This window comes from Branchiostoma belcheri, unplaced genomic scaffold (genome assembly GCF_001625305.1).
Source record: "Branchiostoma belcheri isolate BF01 breed outbred unplaced genomic scaffold, Haploidv18h27 scaffold292, whole genome shotgun sequence".
Taxonomy (NCBI): domain Eukaryota; kingdom Metazoa; phylum Chordata; class Leptocardii; order Amphioxiformes; family Branchiostomatidae; genus Branchiostoma; species Branchiostoma belcheri.
This window is the reverse complement of record NW_017803901.1, coordinates 30589-50604: the sequence shown is the minus strand read 5'-3', so window position 1 is coordinate 50604 and position 20016 is coordinate 30589. Positions and strand designations below refer to the sequence as shown.

General features: G+C 42.1%; 2 protein-coding genes and 1 long non-coding RNA gene across 3 annotated transcripts; 2 read left to right on the top strand and 1 right to left on the bottom strand.

Moving 5' to 3' along the window:
• Nucleotides 1-11516: 11516 nt before the first annotated feature.
• LOC109473191 lies at nucleotides 11517-13187 on the top strand. The gene is made up of 4 exons (XM_019773072.1): nucleotides 11517-11763; nucleotides 11931-12054; nucleotides 12888-12997; nucleotides 13168-13187. The coding sequence occupies exons 1-4, from the start codon at nucleotides 11517-11519 to the stop codon at nucleotides 13185-13187; spliced, it is 501 nt and encodes a 166-aa protein (XP_019628631.1).
• Nucleotides 13188-13443: 256 nt separating this feature from the next.
• Nucleotides 13444-14594, top strand: LOC109473200. The gene is made up of 3 exons (XR_002140412.1): nucleotides 13444-13530; nucleotides 14050-14156; nucleotides 14460-14594. It is a non-coding gene; the product is annotated as an uncharacterized LOC109473200 (long non-coding RNA).
• A 929-nt stretch (nucleotides 14595-15523) lies between these two features.
• LOC109473190 lies at nucleotides 15524-17165 on the bottom strand. Its single transcript, XM_019773070.1, has 4 exons — nucleotides 17025-17165; nucleotides 16407-16673; nucleotides 15955-16218; nucleotides 15524-15604 (listed from the first exon to the last, which is right to left on the bottom strand). Exons 1-4 carry the CDS (start codon nucleotides 17163-17165, stop codon nucleotides 15524-15526), a joined length of 753 nt encoding a protein of 250 aa, XP_019628629.1.
• Nucleotides 17166-20016: the final 2851 nt, after the last annotated feature.

Below are 20016 nucleotides of genomic sequence, written 5' to 3'. Positions count from 1 at the left end.
ATCTGGAAAAGCTGGAGACGTTAAAAAGCGCTGTGTCTGCTGCCGAGACAAGGTTGGAGAAGGCCCTGGACAGGGTTCGCCGCATCTATCCTTGTCAGAGGGCAAGTTCTTCAAAGGCGAGGAAGGACAAACAGCAGCGGCGGAAGAAGGTGAAGAGGAGAGAGACAAAGAAGAGACAACGTGTGTACGAGATGCTGCAAAACATCGCACCAGGCCGGGGTGAGGGCCCAATCTATCCCGATGACATTGACACTGAGGCCGTGAAAGGGGTGAACTTTAGAAAGGCCAAGTACATGAGCAACGTGTTAGATTTGACGGATATGACGGCTGAAGCGAAGCAGAAGATTTTACAGAACTTACCACCGGCTGTCGCCGGATGGTGGATACAGGTTCCCACAAGTTCCTTGTTATTGCTGACGGAGTTCCATGAGTCCCGACAGACTCTCTGTAAAAGCCAAAACAATGGGATTGAGGTACAACGTGTTTGTGATGATAGCCACAGGAAAAGCATAGAGCTATAAACAGTCTGTTTATAACTCTATGGGAAAAGCGAACCGCGGTTCTAGCACACTGTGACCTTGCCGCAGGCCTACAATGCGTGCTATCTACAACTCTTTTAAGGGACTGTACGATAATTAGCGGGGGGGAGCGGTCGTCCGTGGGTGGGAGTAACGTAGACGTTTACATTTCACAACTCTTCCATTTTCCCGTGTTTTCAGGTACGTACATGTATCTAACGACCAAGTTTGACGATGGGACCATGGCATATCTTTATAAAAACGAGTCCTAGTAGATTTTTTTTACATTAGTCGGCTTCCTTTTTCAAGTTGAAATTACAATGTTGCGGCGTTTGTGTTCCTTTCATGTCACTGTAAATAGAAACGCCGGCAAGTTCACGCATGGTGGTTCGCGTTGTGACCATAACACTAGAGCACGGATCTGAACGCAACAGGAAAGTCTGACAGATTGTAATTTTTGCACAAGATCTACTACTATCATTTACAAATACTGCTACGTGATAAACATGTTGAGAAAACCCGCACACACAAACTGTTACAGTGCCGAGATACAAGCAGATCGTATGTCATAAACGTGGCTCACTTGTTGACAAGGACGCCGCCGATGTGACAATTTCAATAGAGCATGAAACGTGGCGGTCGGAAATGTATCAATTTTAGCCACGCAAACCGACAGGCGGGAGCGGAAAATGTCACAGTGTCTCACACGAGCTGACAAATTCTAGCGCCAAAGACCATCCTAGGGGTCCGTGGGACTTGCTTCCCCGGGAAAATGTCAAAATGTTAACTATCTGAAACGCAGTTTCCTGCATTTTGAGGGGCAAATTTTCCTGGTATACTAAGCTGGTATACGTAGACCGTGTTTGACAAAATTGACATTCCGGAGGTATCATGGATCTGGGGGAATTTTTTTTCCTATTTACAGTTGGGCGGGAAAATCTTATACACAATCTCTTGATCAGTAAAGAAACACGATGAAAATACTTACATTCATGTAGTTCCGATTCCAATTCTTATCACCATTCTTATCCTTCTCGTTAAGCCACTCGTCGATTTCAATCCGATGGAAGGAGTTTCTTTCCTGACCTTTAGAGTAGAAAACAATCAAAATTTCAGTATTGCATGAAAAAAGAAAATGCATATTAGATCTCAGTTTCAGGAGAAGTGTAGTATTAGCCTGTGAAACAGATATTAAAAGGGTCCTCTAATCTCATTTTAGACTCCTGACCTATTTTGTATACCTTTCAATAAAATATTGGCGACGAATTTCGTCGTCTGAGAGAGGGGGGCACAACATACCTGCTGTATTCACCAGGCTGTTATTTTGGCCCAAGGGCCCCGCTACCGGTCGTGCACTTCCAACATCTTCAAAGTGAGCACCCCAGTTACCTTGTCCTTCAACGCTGTGGTAATAGTAGTTGTTGGGTAATATGCGGCGTGGCTGATAAACGTTAAATCTATACGTATTCTCGAACTCGGAGGAACGCGGGGCCGAGTATACATCATGTCGGTCTGCGTGTCCATAGCTTGTCCCAATCTCGTTGTAACTGTACATCTCGGGGTGGGAATCCCACGGACGATTCCAGCTGCCATCCATGCTTTGTGTACGTTCTCGTATCCGGAGATAACCTGACACGAGAAAAAGATCTTTTTCTCGTCAGCAAATGTCGACGCGATGCGTGTGATGCCCTCTAGACGAGTCCAAATTTGGCGGGTAAACCTTATGCAAATTAGGCACGCATGTGCGAACGCCCTTTCAATCCACCAATTTGCTACTTGTTGCGTCTTCTGCAAACTTTATTGCAAAAAATGGAGGGAAATGATTTCCTGCAGTTGGTCCAACGGAGAATTAGGGACGTAAGAGACGATAGATTCCACTTGCTCCGCTTGGTCACTATGGTGGAAAACTACCTTGACTAAGCTTGGAGATGTTTTGATATCAACCTTCAAATTGTTACACTCGTACTGTCGCACCCCGGGGCCCACGGAGAAACGGACGAGAACAGGCTGGCTGTCGCAATCCAGAAGATAAGCGACTTACTGTGTGATGCCCACGGTAGGTACTGTTGGCAATTGTGTACTAAATATTGCAGCAGAACACATATTTATAGGGGGGGTGTCGTGATAACAGGTCATAAACAGAAGGATAACTTGTATATACATAGATAGAATACATACACATGATGTACTGTTAGCTAGCACAATTACTATAGCCTATGAAGTGATAGGGGAATTCTTTTTACACAACCAAAGAGTCTCACCTCGCTGACGTTTCGGTGTCTGTCAGACACCTTCTTCAGAGCTTCTGACTGGAGTACTGCATCTCGCCGCTATATGTAGCCGATGTAGGTGGCGCTTTTGCGGCGAGAACACTATCCCAAACGTGGCTTAGGGAGCCCGGTGTCCCCAGTACTAGCTAATCTCTTCATGGAATGGCTGGAACGACAAGCCATAGCCACAGCTCCCATCAACTGTAGGCCGAAGTTATGGAAGAGGTACGTGGACGACATTATGGAGGTTGTGAAGAGGGGGGTACAACAGGAACTTACAGACCATCTGAACAACACTGACCCTACGGGGAGTATCCAGTTTACACACGAAGAAGAGAAAGATGGCACGCTACCCTTCCTTGACACCCTTATGGTAAGGAAGGAAGATGGCACAGTGAAACTCCTAGTATACAGAAAGTCCACACACACAGACCAGTACCTGAATTTCCAATCTCACCATCCCCTTCACCAAAAACTCGGAGTCATTCGCACCTTACTAGACCGGTGCAATGCAGTAGTCACTGAAGATGCAGACAAAGCACTAGAGACACAGCATGTCAAGAAAGCCCTAACACGGTGTGGTTACCCACCATGGACATTTAAGAAAGTGGAACAACGAAGTAAGCAACCTAAGCAGAAGGATAAGAGCAACAAGCAGGAAGAAAAAACGAGGGCCATGGTCATCATCCCCTATGTCAAAGGAATCACAGAGCCCCTTGAGAGAGTGTTTAGAAAACACAACATCGCCACCGCAGTAAAGCCAAAAACCACACTGAGGAGTCTGTTGGTCCACCCAAAAGACAAACTACAGGACACGGCAAAAACAGACTGCATATACAAGATCCCGTGCAAGAGCTGCAGTGAAGTTTACATAGGGGAAACGGGACGCACATTTGGGACAAGATTAGAAGAACACAAGAAGGAAGCTGACAACATGGACACAGTGAAGTACACAAGATCACAGAAAAGACATGCACAAAAAGAAGAAAAGAAATCAGCAGTGACAGATCACATTGCTAGAAATAACTGCGTAATTGACTGGGAGGGGGCGAAAGTTATAGACAGAGAAGACAATAGAAGAACCCGCTGGATCAAGGAGGCAGTTTGGATCAGAAAGTCAACCCCTGTAATGAACCGGGACGAGGGGGGGTACAAACTAAGCCACGTTTGGGATAGTGGTCTCGCCGCAAAAGCGCCACCTACATCGGCTACATATAGCGGCGAGATGCAGTACTCCAGTCAGAAGCTCTGAAGAAGGTGTCTGACAGACACCGAAACGTCAGCGAGGTGAGACTCTTTGGTTGTGTAAAAAGAATTCCCCTATCTCTTAAGTTTTACCAACCTGATGAAACTATTTTCGGAAGCCTATGAAGTAAATTCGTTTGCGTAAACAGTCTATAGGTCCTCAAATCATTTAATTGAATTTGTTTTGTTTTGTAATTTCAGAGTTCAATGTCTTGCTGACCGAAATGCGTCAAGCTGAAAATAGGCTAAACAGTGAAGAGCTGGAGTGGTTGGTTATACCTGGAGTGGTTGCTGCTTGAATGAAGTTTCGCTGTATATAAATAAAATCTGCCTTCGCAACTCAAACTGATTGATACGAGTCTTTTGTGACTTTTCTTGATACTAGTGGCACAGCAATGTCAACAGGAGTAAGATGATTATCAGTAGGCGCTAGTTGTACGATATTTCCCGCTCGCCCCTAAAGAAGCCTGTGTTTTGGTAGTGTGTAAGACAATACATACGTAATTTGTTGCCCTTTGTCGGCATGATGGCTAATCGGAGAGTATGATGTAAAAGCCAACAGATGATACAAAACACACAACATGTACAGAATTTGTCTTCATTTTTTCATACATCTTCCGTTTTTGTTACCTCAACCAAGGAGATAATTATTTTAACCCCCTTGTCACACCTGGGCACGAACAAAATTAAGGCCGGGCCACACTTTGGAAAATAAAAGGAAGTAAGATTATGCTAATCTCTAAGCAGAGGTATAAAATTACAAATCTATCTCTACAACTGGATAAAAATTCGGAGTTTATTTCCGGACCGTTTCGAAAGACATCCATAGGTAGCGTTGTAGGTCTTTTTGCCTGTTTTTCGTTTATTCATGGAGGTATAAAAAGAGCCTCCATGGTTTATTAACAAATATTCTAGGAGGAAGCGACTGGGAAAAAACGTATATCATAAACGACGAAAACAGACAAAAAGACCTACAAAACTAGCTGAAAGCTACATCTGCTTGGAGTTTGTTGGAGATTCTAAAACCCCCTGAGGCCTGAATAAAATATTTTAGGTTCCCAGGAATACGGCTATAATTCAACACGGAAGCTCTGTCAACGCATCTTATTTATATGCAAAACTTAGCCAAAAGCCACGATCTTGGCGAAAGGGTTATACTTTGCAACACCATGCAATTTTGCTGGTTCTGTCATGTATACCTCGCTAATTGAATATTCATGATTTGGCTCCGGGAGCGTGGTTTCGCTCGCCTGTCGGTTGGTCTGAACTAATCAATATTCATGAGGCCAAACGGGGGAGGCCTGATTTACATATGGAAGCACGTCCAGAGCCACGAGGAATCACACCCTGTTCCCGCGCCCTTAGCCACGCAAAACTTGTTCGACGCTGTTTGGCGAGATTTCTATGGGCGAACCTCGATGGCGGATGATCTTGATCAGCTTACGACATGCTATTGCTCTACGTGTACTGAATTCGGTCAAGTTGTGTCAGTGAGGTCTCGCCGGAGACACGAGGCCATACAAGTTAAAAAGGAGGCCGAGCGACTCAAAGACGGTCGGGAAAGTGAGGAAACGGGACAGAAACCACCCATCTCAGTTTTTTTAGAGGACGAAAATGACTGTCGAAACGGGCCTATTATCGGCAATGGCGCTTCCTCAAACGAGTGGACCAGAATTGGGTTCACTGCTGCAGTTCTCAAGATACGGGCGGACAACCCAGGTGTTTCCCAAGGGTGCATTACAGATATATTCTGTCTCTTCAAACGAGTCTTAGATGACCACGGAATAGAAAATTCCGTACTAGAGTCGTACCAGAGAAGCGAAATCATTGTTGAACGACATTTTGCCAAAGTCAAGAACCTACCACGCCTGTCCCAATGGCTGTGTGCTTTTCGTCGGGGAATACGAAAACGCAACTACTTGTCCCAAGTGTAAGGGATCGCGCTTCGACAGCGAAACGAATAAACCCTACAAGGAAGGAGTACGAGTACTTCTCCATAGTGGACTCTCTCAGGACCCTTTTCGGCATCCCAGAGGTTTCGAAACTGCTGCAGGCCCATGTGGCAAAATTGAAAGCTGAACCCCCAAATCTGGTTTCTGACATACAGCAAACAGAGAAATGGAGAGAAATGTACTCTGCTTGCTGTCTTGCTACCAAAATACAAAAATTTACTGTATTTTTATTTTTATCAAGGAGGTTGCTTTTATTATGGAGTTATATACCTCCATGCTTTTATCAGCTCACACTAAAGCCACTGTGACACTACATGTAGTACTGTAGTAGCATTGTCTTTCAAAAATTTCCCGCCTGTATTAGCGGACGTTTCATGTGCACAACAGATCCCTTTGCAACAAGGAGTTCGGCAACAAAAGGCAACTGTCTTCGGGAACGTTCGGTTGAGCCTTTCCGGTTATGGTCGGAGCGCGACATTGCCGAAAGCGTTACCAAACGTTGCCGGACATTCCCGAGTAAAACCAAGGTGGCCGCGCAGTTGAAAAATAGCGCTAAAAAATTATGATTTGAATAAATTCCGCGCTGTGAGCTTTTTAGGGGGAAATGAACGTCGCCAATCGTTGGAGGAATCATCGATTGGGTTTGGAGGAATTATAGATTATAACCAGGGGTAATTCAGGGTTGGAACAAGGTAGGGTCTGAGCAAATCTAGATTTGGAAGTAGGATAGGAACAAAACCTCTATGGTTATGGAATATCTTTCATGAGAAATCCACCTTCGCCTCCACAGTTTTCCGTAGGACCGTCACATTTAGAAGTAACGTTAGTTCAGTTGCTAACGTTCTGTGAGTTCTCCTGCAAGCCAATCTCAAGTGCTCCGCTCATGTATTGAAATTCCATAAGTTTTTGTCAGCAAAGCCAACCGTAGGCTCTATTAGGCTCTATCTGGTACGTGTCTTAAAGGAACATGGATATAGAGATAACGACCTGATGCTAGTTTTATGTGGTTGTGTTCGACCGTTGTTAGAATATGCCTGTTCAGTGTGGCATCCTGGCCCCACTACTCTCCAGTCAGAGCTCATGAATGTGGGCGTGTAGAGTAAAATCAGTAATTCTAGAAAGAAACTATGCCTCAATTTACACACAAAATTCTTGAGACATCTCAGCAAAATATTTTTGGAGACGTCTCAGTAATTCCTAAATTTTCAAAAAAAAAATTGTGTGTAAATCATGCCAATGTTAGCCATGACAGAGCATTTGAAGAGCTGTGTCTCAGTACCTGAGACAACGCCATCTGTGCATGAATTTTGCAGTTCCTATGTATAAATAATAGTAAATTCTGTCTTCTCTATTTGGCTACCTCTGCAACGAAAAAGCTTACAGGGCAGAGAACAAAGGACAACTTCATGCAATTCAGCTGTAGAATTTCCAGATTTAGGAATAGTACCTTGCCTTTTACTGTACAGTTATTGAATGGATTTTAATCAATGCAATAGTACCTTGTCGTTTAGCTTTTAATGAATTAGGAACAGTGTCTTGCCTGTAAGTGTATAGTTATTTATAGGATTTTAAGAATTGCTTTTGTCTCATGCCCTAATTCATACAGGTAAGGCTGCAATGGTATGAGTGTGCACATGTTGCAAATGAACCAGTCGTCTATCTCTCTATCTATCTGATGATACTTAGTTATTGTGTCTATTGCCTTTTTCCAAGGGGAAGCACGATCACTCTCGCTTGCATATTCAACTGACGGCGGCGAACCTTTCAGTCATCTAAAGATACCACATTCTGTATGGCCACAGATCCTGAAGATCTTCAATTTTCCACCAGAGCTGCGAAACAAAACAGGACTATACATCCTGTTAGGCATGATTCCGGGTAATTCTTATGATTCATCTGTACTCAAAGCCCTGATTTTTCCTGTGGCATTTCAGCTACCCTGATCTGTTTGTTGGTGTGACATATACTCTCGGTGAAACTTGGGTCTTCAGACAAATGCTTTTAATGAAGCATCACACTATATGCTTTTTTCTTTATTAATTTTCTTCCAGAAAAATACAACTAATAAAAATATCACAATTTTTCATGTGTTTGTCAAGGGCTACATTACATTGTGAACATATTTCACACTTCCTACAATAACATAAACTGATTTAAGTCATGTAGAGTTGAGCATATGTGTCCTACAACTGTAATAAAAGTTCGTCTCGGTTCTAGCCTGGTTGTAAGACACTTTTAACAATGCTTTTTATTATAAAATGTGCACTTTGAGTTATATTATGGATTCAGATTGTTATTTGTTACAAGGTTCTAATTTCCTCCATTGCTTCTAATCCATCTACAGGCCCCAAGGCCCCACACAACATGGATGCCTTCCATCAGCTCATGGTAGAGGAACTTTTGTCCCTGACGAAGCCAGGCATCAGAGTGTGGGATGCATACAAAGGAGTATTTCACACATACCGCTGATGTCCTGGCATACATCTTTGACTGGCCTGCCCGATCGAAGTGCACGTGCCACCAGGGTGCCAGAGCCACGTCTGCCTGCCCCTTTTGCCATATCATATGACAAGTAAGTCTATTCAACAGTTATCTATACATAGGACTGATTTATTTGAATGTATCTAATTCTACCCAAACCTTCAAATTCAATGGATAAGATTTCTAGAAGAAGGTGTATGAAGTTTGAAGGTGTATATTTTATTTGTTAGTTGTCTTGGGGCAACATACTGAAACAATGGTGATTTGATTGTGTCTTGTTTGTTTGACTGATTTCTGTATCGGTAACATCAAAATCAGTGTACCAGTTACTTTGCATCTGACTGATTGTGAAGACGTTGAAGGGGGTATTTTATGCTCCACCATGTAAAAATTTTGTTCAGAATTTTTTAAGCTCTGGAACCAAATTGTGACATGGAGTGTGATGACAAACGATAAAACACCAACAAGTAGGGGAAAAGCTTCATCTGCATCTGTATCTGTATCAATATAGCCGGTATAACCGCCTCCCGGCGTAACACACCAGCTTCGCAGGCACGCGGCGCAGCGGCAGCTAGTACATTACACCGAACGACTTGTTGCACCTATGCTTTGAACCTCTAGCTCTAAGCTTTGTTTAAAGCTATCTAATGTTGACGCCCCTACTGTACTTGGTGGTAGCGAGTTCCACTCTACGATAGTTCTAGGAAGAAACGAGTTTTTGAACACCTCAATTCTTGGTTGATAGCTCTGATACTTGTAAGCATGACTATTTCTTGTTCTCTTTTGAGCTGGTATAAGGTACTCAGTAGTTGGTACATCCACTAGTTGATGAGACATTTTGTACATCATACATAGTCTGGACATTTTTTCGCCTGTCTTCCAGAGACACCCACTGTAGGTTTGTTTTCATTTCTGTGACACTAGCACCCCTTCCATAGTTGTTCGTACAGAATCTTGCAGCTTGGTTCTGTACTCTTTCTAGTTTATCTTTGTCTTTCTTTGTATATGGATCCCATACAGTCGCGGCATATTCTAGGTTTGGTCTTACAAGCGATGTGTATGCAAGTGATTTTACTCTAGTTGGGCATGCCCACAGATTACGTTTGATCACACCCAATGTCTGTTTAGCCTTAGTTGTGATATTGTTTACATGCTCACTCCACTTCAGGCCGCTTGTTAGTGTCTTCATAACTCAGACAATAAAACTCGGTTCACTCCTGTGAAGAATATGTTCATTTTTGTTTCAGCGACAACCTGGTCTGAATTCCATGTGACAACATGTGGAAGCAGCAGATGCTTCCTTCCAGAGAACCATCCTCTCCGGTTGGATGACAAACACTTTCCTGACAAACGTGTAGAGGACCAAGCAGAGCCACCTCCCCATGAGGACCTAGAGGCTTATGGAAAAGCCTACGACATACTCGACGAGGTGATTGAGCGAAAGAAGAGAGAGGGGAATACCCAGGGAATAAGGTACTAACTTCTCAAACTACCAACATCGCAGATGTCAGTACATGTAGTTTGATATGGATGTATGCACAGACGGTGCCATTCTATCCAAAAGTTACCTGTAAGAAAAGGGGCCAACAGATGTGTTAAGTTTAAAAATTGCTTCTGGGACTACCTAGTACATGTAGTGTATACAAATAGTTAGACGGTAATAAATTGCACTGACAGATGTGTGGATGACAAGGGCAGTCACTGTTTACATTTACAAATCCATTGAATTTTTTTTAATAGAAAGTTTTTAGACACTCACATTATGGCATTTCTTTTTATTCAAAGTGACCATAACAATTTTTTTAAGGCCCCTGCAGACAGCAAGGAAAGTACTCCAACAAAACACTGGCAAGACAGGCGAGGAGATGTTAGCATTCATTCCAATGTACAATATCAAGCGGATTCCGGTCGACTGGATGCATACAGCAAAGGTGACTAAGTTAGTGTATATGTCAAATTTTGACAATACTAAATGGTAGCACTATATTTAGATACAGATTTTTTTACACCTTTAGTATATTAAAACAGTTTGAACTTTGACGTCAGATATGTAACTGTGAAAAATGTAAGCCTCACCTGTGAATGTAATGAACACCATGTAAAAGTAATAGGTATTTTTATTTACAACTTTACACTGCATTTTCTCTACAAAATGCACTTTCCAACACATCATCAACTTTGTCAAAAATTCTGATCAAAACCATCATTTGCAGAATATCGCTCACAACGCCATGGAGGTCCTGACTGGGTCGAAACACAACTTCCAGACTCTTGTGCGGATGGAGAAGTCACTGGGTCGCTTGTATGTGTATTTTACAAGTATATGATTGTAATTACTAATAGTGAAATGATACTGTTAATACACCCATTTGCAGTTCCTTGTAACATTTCGTGTACAATCACTTGTTAGTCAAGACCAGTGTTTCCTAGATACACACTTGAGCTGTTGAGTCAACGCCCACTTCAGCTACACATATTTATCTCTCTGACGCCACATTAGTTTTTGATTTGTGGTAAAGAATTTTATAATGACTTATTAGGCAATTGCATCATAGGTTAAACCATGGCTTATCTCCATATATAAAGGCCAGGGCCTGTTTTAAATAGCTGAAACCTCATTCTTTATCATGCAATTGCTTGTTTAATGCATGTGAGGATAATGCATTTCATTACTTGCATACATCTATGTATTGTAAAGATTGGATCCCCATTTTAAAAAAGTTTATTTCTTGTCTTTCAGTGTTGATGACGTTGCACAAGTAGCCGTTGGTCAAAGCAAAAGGGCGCGTGTTGTGGTTCAACCCTACGAGCTCAGCAAGCAGCAGATGGCAGAAGCACGTGTGCTCACCTGCAAAGTTCCAATTGGGTATGACTGGAGAGTTCGGGAGTTGTTACAGAAGGCACATGGGATGAAATCCATTGAATGGATGAAGGTAGATGAAATGTTTCAATAATTTGCTGGGATTGAAATTTTTATACCAGTTGTTTGGATTGCTGGACAATGGCAATTTACCTTTGTTCATTATTTTTCTGCACTCAAGGTATGCAACATGTCACGGCGTTCTGTGAGGGAGGTCCTTACCCACCTCCTTCGACTTCCCAAACACAAAAGCTGTGGACAGGAGATCTCAGTAAGGTTTTCCGGGGATGGACGACAGGTCACCCGGAACAACAGGATAGGTGCAGTTATGGGCACTGTCCGGATTGTCCCCAACAGGAACACCATCAATGCGAACTTGGACAATGCCCAGCTGCACCACTCCATAGATGAAGAAGCGTCCGTTTTCATCTATGAAGGTGAGTTTTTAAGACATTTGTGTCATACAAGTTAAGTCTTGTATTTTGCCAACAAGAAGTTTGAATGTAAGCACACCTGCCTCGTGATAACCTGTTCTAAGGTTTAATGTAATAAACACACAGCAAACAATTTAAATAAAGATGTTTCTATTCATTAATAATCTCAGGAGGTGAGGACTATGAAACACAGCAGAAAACAGCTGCACTTGTGTACCAAGAAATAGAAGACATCAGGCAGAATGGCATTGTGATTGATGGAAAGCTCATCAAAGTCAAATGGTATGCTGAACAGTGTTTACTGCCGTTAGATTTCATATATTTACCACATGTACAAATGTAAAAGCCTATCATCAAAATACAATAAGTAATAGACAGTAAACTTGAAACTATGAATGTCAGTAAAGAACCAAGTTAACCACATGTATTATAGTTTATCTAAGCTGTGTTTCTGTCCACCATTCAAATCTAGGTACCTAACAGCTGACTGGAAGTACATGGCAACACTTCTAGGGCTTAACCAGGCCAGCAGCAAGGCATTCTGCATCTGGTGCCACTGCACCAAGAAGGACATCTGTGACTTTGACAGTAAGTATCAATGCTCTAGATCTTACAAGATTTTATAGATGGTGATGTGCTTTGCATACACTGCACTTCCTTCATCACTCAAATATGAATATAACCACAGTCGGCTTGATGAAAATTTCTTCCGTGCAGTTGACAGCTGGAACATCCAGAGAAAACCTGGCGATGACTACAAATACGCAGGAAAGAGGGACCACAAGGGGCACATTCTCCCAACCCTTCTACACTTCCCTTTTGAGGAAATAGTTCCAGACGTTTTTACACATGGTACATCTTTACTGAAATATTGTTCATGAAAGCGTTTTGAAAATTTAGTTTCAATACATCAATTTGCTTTGCTCAATACTGATGATGTCCCTTATACACATTTCAGGGCATGAGAATCCGGGGGAAGATGTTAAATCAGGTAGGAAACTTAAATTTTTCTTCAATTTTTCTTTTCTAATTTCCTTTCAAAGCTATCTACTTTAGTAGTATGGTTGGATCTTTATGGGAATTTTACCTCATATACAGGTGGTTGTGTGGGCCATAAACCAGAAGAGAACAGAGCAGCTGCTGAGTGCCATGAAAGACATCGGTGTGCCGTTCAGGCTGATGGAGGGAGCGGGGGATGATGGGCAAGGATCCATCAAAACATGGACGCAACTTAATGGTGAGATTGATAACTTATTCCAGTATGGTTTACATGCTCTAAAAATTTCAGACCTTCTAGCCAAGGTATCAATAAGCACAGAGACATGGGCTAATACTGACTTCATTTACAGCAAAACAACTTGAGCGGGTGTTTGCCAAGCTCGACCTTAAAGCTGTGCTCATGGACAGGTGGACCCCAAGGGGGCTAACAATCGCCAGCCTGTCCGTTGCGCAGCTTAAGATCGAGCTTCGCAAACACGGATTAGAGGAGACTGGAAGGAAGCCATCCCTTGTGAGAAGGCTTGCCAATAAAATTTCCATTTGTCTTCAAATAATTTGCATGTGTATAATTGTGTCAACAACACAGCAATAATTAAACACCATCGCTAATTGACTAAAAATTTCATCTAAATCATTCATGATTAAGTAACCCTTACGTCATCATTGCCATGTGTTGAAAACCTTCCCCCATTTGCCTTTTGGGCGCGTTCGAGAAGAGGTTAAGGTCGTTCTGAAAAACAGACGGTACGAAAAACGGACCAGGAAAGCAAGGTATTGACTTTTCTTGATATAAATGTGTCATCACCTTCCTTCTGAAAGCCAACATGTCATCTTTTAATCAAACTTCAAGCACAAACAAGAGTTCGTAAATCTCAAACCTCCATAAAATAGGGTGTTAATATGCATAATTTGCATCTAATAGTGTACATGTCTGAAAAACCTTCAATTCCTTTCTTTCAAATACAGCTGTTAAACTTCTAGTGGTCCCGGGTCATGTAAATAATGCCACCCGTGAGGTACCCCGGTGTATGTTGTACGGTGGCAGATACCAGCTGCAAATTCTGCTTCAGTACCAAGGTCATCCACCAAGAGACCCATATTTGACCTTGACCTTCGTCTTCCCAAGACTTACCAACATAGCAAATATCATCATAATCCATAAAGGCGTTATGAAGTTATGCTGACTACAAATGTACGGGAAACACACACACACACACGCGCGCGCCAAAAAAACAATAGCTCCATTTTCATGGAGGTAATAAAGACATCTTCAATATATCATTTCTGTAGAAAGGCACCACCAACCACAACATCGCCAGCGCTGAGGGTTACAGTAACGAGGCCAAATGGGACTCTGTTGGCCTCGGCGGAGGAGAGGTCTCGTCAGGGGGAAGCAGGTAAGTAAAACAAAATCAGCAGCAGCAAATTCGCCGTAAGGCGTAATTGGTCCCTTACATGTATATACTACATTACGCATAGGCGTTACCTTTATACAACGTAAAATGTAATCCGTGAATTACTAGTACACCGTAAGCTGATTTCAAAATCGTCCTGATTAACGTAATTCGTAAACTGCGTCCATGATTTTGCGCCATTCGTAATCACTATGCTCCCCTTCCCCATGCCGAAGCAACATGCTGACAAGTCTTTTCAAAAGTTAATGTGATAGGCCAACTGATAAGAATACCTTTCTGTTTCAGTGACTTTACATGTCCAGGAACTCACTGAAGAAGGCAGACAGCATCCTGCCTTCGCACAGCTTGCTTCGGTAAATCTGAGTAAATACATCTGAAGACATTAACCGTTTATCGTTTACTTCCTCCCCTGTCTTTGCTGTGAATAAATCAACCGAGTTATTTCACGCATACATAAGTATATGTAGAGACGGTAAATGATGATTAGTACAACAGTTGCATCTGTTAACAGTGTTTTAATTTGTGCCAGGTGACATCACAATCGACATGAGCATCTTCCTGATAAGAATAGAGAAAGTACAGTAGAATAGTATTATAATTATAATCAATTGTTTATTGCAAATTCTTGCCCGAGGGCTAATTGCAGAAACAGAAGAGATATGGTATAAAAACAGACAATAAGTACATATAGAACTATTGATAACTACTAAGAATCTACTGTTAAAAACTACTGGGTTTCACTTTTTGAAGACAGAGGAAGACAAAGGATCCCACTTTTTCTATAATTTGTGGGTTTTCGGATGTTAAGAGGAGAGTGGTTTTCTTTTCATTTGTATATGTGTGAAAGTTTGGGTAGAATCTGGAGGCTACGTCAAAGAGTTCATTTCGGTCATTGCTATAGAGGGTACAATTTGATATAAAATGCGTTTCGTTCGTTCCACATATTATTGTTATATATATATATATATATATTCTAAATTCAAAAGTGCTAGAAATCTATACATTACAACAATACTATATACTACCTATCATCTACTGTTAGTTGCCCTTTGTTCTCTTTTTTGAAACATTTGGAAACATAATTAATTAATAACTTTACATTCGTTCTTGCATGACATCGTGTTTAAACATTGTCCTGCTTTGACATTTTCTTACATTATGTTGTCNGTATCATCAAGATAGATGGCCATAAAATGACTGGAATTCATTTATCTGAGCATAGATTGATAAACTGTCCTTCACTTTTAACAGAACAACAGCAGATTGAGGAACAGGAGGAAGATGAGGATGAGGGTATGATGGATGATGGTGTGATGGATGATGGCGATGAAGCATAAGATTGTTCTGTCCTACCTGTTTGGGTGGAGTGTGTTTATAAGCTCCCTGGTCAGCACTAGCGTAAGCCACCCGTCATCGTTATGCAGTATTTCCTAAAGATATTTCAACGCACATTTTAACACCATTTCTTTTTCTGTGTATGCACAGTACAATTGTATACTTAATGTGAAGTGAGATAGACATATATTTATTTACCTAGTACTATATGTATGTATGTATTTATTGATTGATATAAGTAGTCCTTATGTATTATATGTGTTGTTACTCTGTACTGTGTACAAGGTGAAACCAGTGTTACAAGGTGTAACAAGTCGATCGGTGTAATATAGCCAGCTGCCGCCGCGCAGCGTGCCTGCGAAGCTGGTGTGTTACGCTGAAAGGCGGTTATACCGGCTATACAGATACAGATATGTGTTATTTTTCATAATATGTGTGTCTATACCTTCGGGGAGCACTGGGAGGGGCGAAGTCTCTCTGCACGTTTGTGCTTGCACCTGGGGCATGCAGAGTGGTCATATCTGACCACAGGCCTGTAGCCCCAGGTGACACGCACACCTGTCACTAAGATAGCAGACGATGTCTTCAGGTGTTTCTTGTGCCATCCTATGCCTAACGCCGGAGACAGTTCGCTTGGATGGCAGGAGAAGGTCTCTGGTTGCCCAGAGCCACCTGCCACCCACCCCACTATGGTCAGAGGACGAAAAAGCTGAAATAAGAAAAAAAACAGATTGTATATATGTATTGTACATAACCTTTATATATACCTTGTATATAACATGTACATATACCTTGTATATAACCTTGTATATAAAAAAATTGAATACAACCTTAATATATACCTTGTATATAGCTTATATGTATATATATATATATATATATATATTACATATATACCTTGTCGAAATCTGCGCGTGGGAAGGGGAGGGTCAGGCTGGCCTTGGTGTTGTACTGACCAGCTCTGTGGCTACCCTCTCCTAGGGCAGTGTAGATAGCCGTCTTGAGGTACTGTAGAATCGATGCCTCGTCTTCTTGGATCCCTCCCCTACCCAGAGTGGTGGCCTCCATGTAGTGGTGGAGGTAGGCCTCCAACTCTGGGTTTTCCTGGAGAGGTACCCAAGAAAACTGCCTCCCAGGCCAACTTCCTGCCCACCTGACTTTCACCTGCAAATTGAAATTGTTTATTGAACCAGATGTGTATTTTGCATAATACAACAGATGTAATATCATGGTTATGTACATGTATTTTACAACTGTAAATAAAGCTTTGCTACTCGTGGTTTTATGGAGATTATCACATACATGCATCAATGTTTTTTTTTAGCCATGTGTGGCCTACCTACAGTGTATAGCTTTTCTCAAAATGAGGCCCAGTGATGACTGATTTATACGAAGACAATTCTAGATATTAAGTACTTATAATCGTTTGTACGAAGAATCACAAGATGATACATTACAGCCAAATATAGAGTTAAGATAACTGAGGACAGCTGAAGTATAATAAGTAAACTTTACCCAGACGTGTCCGCCCCTGTCCTCCTCTCCCACCACATCCTCCACTTGATACAGCTTTGGAGGCTGTCTTCTTCTTTTCCTTAGTACTTTCGCGAACTGTTTGTCCCCCAAAAAATCCTCACCATAAGGGTTCCAAGCCATGTCAACAGTAGAACTGGTATAAGAACTATAAGGCCTTTCGCAACACGTGTGACACAAGATATTTCCTGGTGCCAGGAATGAAGGTCAGGAAATCGCGCGGGGGCCCAAGGTGTCAATCACCATGCCCCGGAGGCTTGACGCAAGGCACGCACTGTAAGCCCCAGGGCAGCTCATAGCCACTCCTACATTACCATGTATGGACTTGTAGGAGGAGAGAAGGGTGTATGTCATCTAATTGGTTTCCCCTGCTGGTATACCCCCAGTTGTACCCCTGTATTTTGTAGTGAGCAGCCAGAGCTTGTGTAGACACAGACTAGACTTACATTGGTCACATCAAGTTTTCTGGCACAATGTTAAAAACATTAATCAGTATATCTTATATGGGGACTGTGAGTAGGGTGCAGTGACTAAGCATCTTGTATGCACCTATATGGTTAGTTCTGACAGTTCTATGTATAGTTTTGAGCCATTTGCAAACTAACGTTTCAAGAATTGCTATTTGAGTATTAATACTATGATGATATTTGTATCTGGTGTATTCACCCATGCCGTGGGATCGAATGATAGCACTAAGGCACAAAGAACTTGTTTCACAAACACAATGACATCATAATCATCATATCTCACGTCATTCTTTATTTGTTAAGTCACGGTGGTGACTAGCCTCTACCAGGCTCCGCGGATCGCTGGAAAAATAGTAGAAATTGGCCGAAATAAAGGGATAGTATACCATGATCCAGCCTGCCATAGAAGCTCCAATTTGCGACCCACGGATGGGTCGTGGGTCGCAAATTGGAGCTTCTATGGCCGGCTGGATCTTCTCTGGTATACTATCCCTTTATTTCGGCCAATTTCTACTATTTTTCCAGCGATCCGCGGAGCCTGGTAGAGGCTACGTGGTGACGGCACACTAAAGTTTTTTCAACTTATATTAATGCCGCCACCAACACAGGGGACAATACAATAATCATTTTCACCTGAGCGAAGTGAAGAAAGTCGCATAAAGTGCCTTTCCCAAGGGCACAAGATCGGTGGCATGTCGGGACTCGAACCCTGGACCTCTTGGTTCCGAGTCGAACAATCTGCCGCTACGCCACAGGACTCGCCACATTTTTTTTTGTAATTGTCTGCACGTGTTTCTTCGGCGAGATGGAAACTATCAGACGACAGCAAAGATTCAATTTGTTAAAGCACCAGTGCAAAAGTACCAGAGTATCGAATACAAACAAGCAACAAGCAAAGATGGGCAACAAGAGACTACGTCTAACCGACTCTAACGGAAAAATAGACGTCAAGCGGAGACAACAACAACAACATTGTAGCTAAAAGAGATACATCTAAAAAGCAGGAATAAAGGACAGAAAAGGTTGGGTTTAAAGGGCATAAGCCCGGATTTCAACATCCGTTGACGTGCAACGTGTCGAAGTACTTTCGTCGTTAACTAGTCTGGAAAGCCCAATACATAAATCTCTCATACCTACAGCTACCAGTGCAGGTGAAGAAGCAGTGGTGAAACGGACATAACCTCGTGTACGTTTGCTCGTATGTACACTAACTGTCTCAGCGAGTACAACTTTATCCACTATATCCTGGACACCTCGCAAAGATATTTTCACTGTCCTACATTCAAACAAGACGTTAAAGATATTCTCCTGTCAAATAATAAGCTACACAAGCTGCGAGGCCGGTCTGCTCTGAACCGAGACCAAACCTCGGCCTTTTTCAGCCGTCCAAAGGAAGAAACTGAACCTGCTGGAAAGGAAAAAAATCTACAAACAGGTACTATGTTTAAATTTGATATTATTTACAATATCAACCTGAGAATAGAAAGCCATGAAGAATCGCTTTAACCTGGATATTAATTGGTTACGCTAATAAGTTGTCTTTTTGCTTGTTATCGTTGTAGCCTTTTTTAAGACTTGTATACATGGTCCGCAAAGAACTAATCGCTGCTAGACAAGTTCCAGACACCTTGCTGAAAGATATAATGTATAACGCTTTCAAGAGTAAGGTTATAGTTAAGTTAAAGCTAAAGAAAATAGCCTACAGGTAAGTAGTAAGTACATCATGAGATACATGTAAGGCCACACCGTCTTAATTTTATAGATGACATCCTCTAAAGACCCCCAAACTAGTGCGCGCGGGCCTGTGGGCGGGCCTGTGGTTATACAAAGCTGGTATTATGAATTTACGAAAGTATGCGTATACAAAAAGTCGGCCCTTTTCGTATGTACTGAGTTCTTGAGTCGTGGAGCTTCAATAGAATGGGTGCCCAGCTCCGTATTGTCGCTAACTGCCATGGACTACCCAGGCCTAGAGCCAGGACAGATCCTCGGTGGACGTGATTTTTTACCATTTTCGCATGCGCGAAAATGGTAACTCAGACGAGATTGACATTGGATGCATGGATGGATGGATCAACGGTTCCACCCTTCAACGGCCATGCAGACATGCTAAGTCACCGCAAGTCGCTAGATGTCGTTGTTGCGAGTGCACTTTTTACCATTTATGCCTTGGACGTTTGTATACTTTCCATTATGGTTGCTAATTTCAAAATCATAGTTCTATTAATGTTGCACAACAAAGCTGCTGACAAAACAAACTTAATTTGTCTTGAACAATAACTTGATTTTATTATTTGCCAAAAATGTTGATAAAGACATGTCTATAATCACAGTAATCAAGGATTTTAATAAACTGCATAAATTATGTCAATGAGCATTAGCAGTGTGGATTAGTCTAGATGTTCAGATTTCCATTAGCCGGCAGTCCAGAGGGTCACACGTCCGACCAATCAAGGCGCTGCAGGCAAAGCTTATTAAAAGCCTCCTTTTCAGGCGTTCCCGGATCG

Coding starts and splice junctions, on each gene's coding strand:
- LOC109473191 (XM_019773072.1), top strand. CDS start 11,517: ATGTCACGGCGTTCTGTGAGGGAGGTCCTTACCCACCTCCTTCGACTT. Junction 11,764..11,930: donor GTCCGTTTTCATCTATGAAG/GTGAGTTTTTAA, acceptor TAATAATCTCAG/GAGGTGAGGACTATGAAACA. Junction 12,998..13,167: donor AACATGGACGCAACTTAATG/GTGAGATTGATA, acceptor GCTCATGGACAG/GTGGACCCCAAGGGGGCTAA.
- LOC109473190 (XM_019773070.1), bottom strand. CDS start 17,165: ATGGCTTGGAACCCTTATGGTGAGGATTTTTTGGGGGACAAACAGTTC. Junction 16,674..17,024: donor ACAGGGGCGGACACGTCTGG/GTAAAGTTTACT, acceptor TTCAATTTGCAG/GTGAAAGTCAGGTGGGCAGG. Junction 16,219..16,406: donor CACGCGCAGATTTCGACAAG/GTATATATGTAA, acceptor TTCTTATTTCAG/CTTTTTCGTCCTCTGACCAT.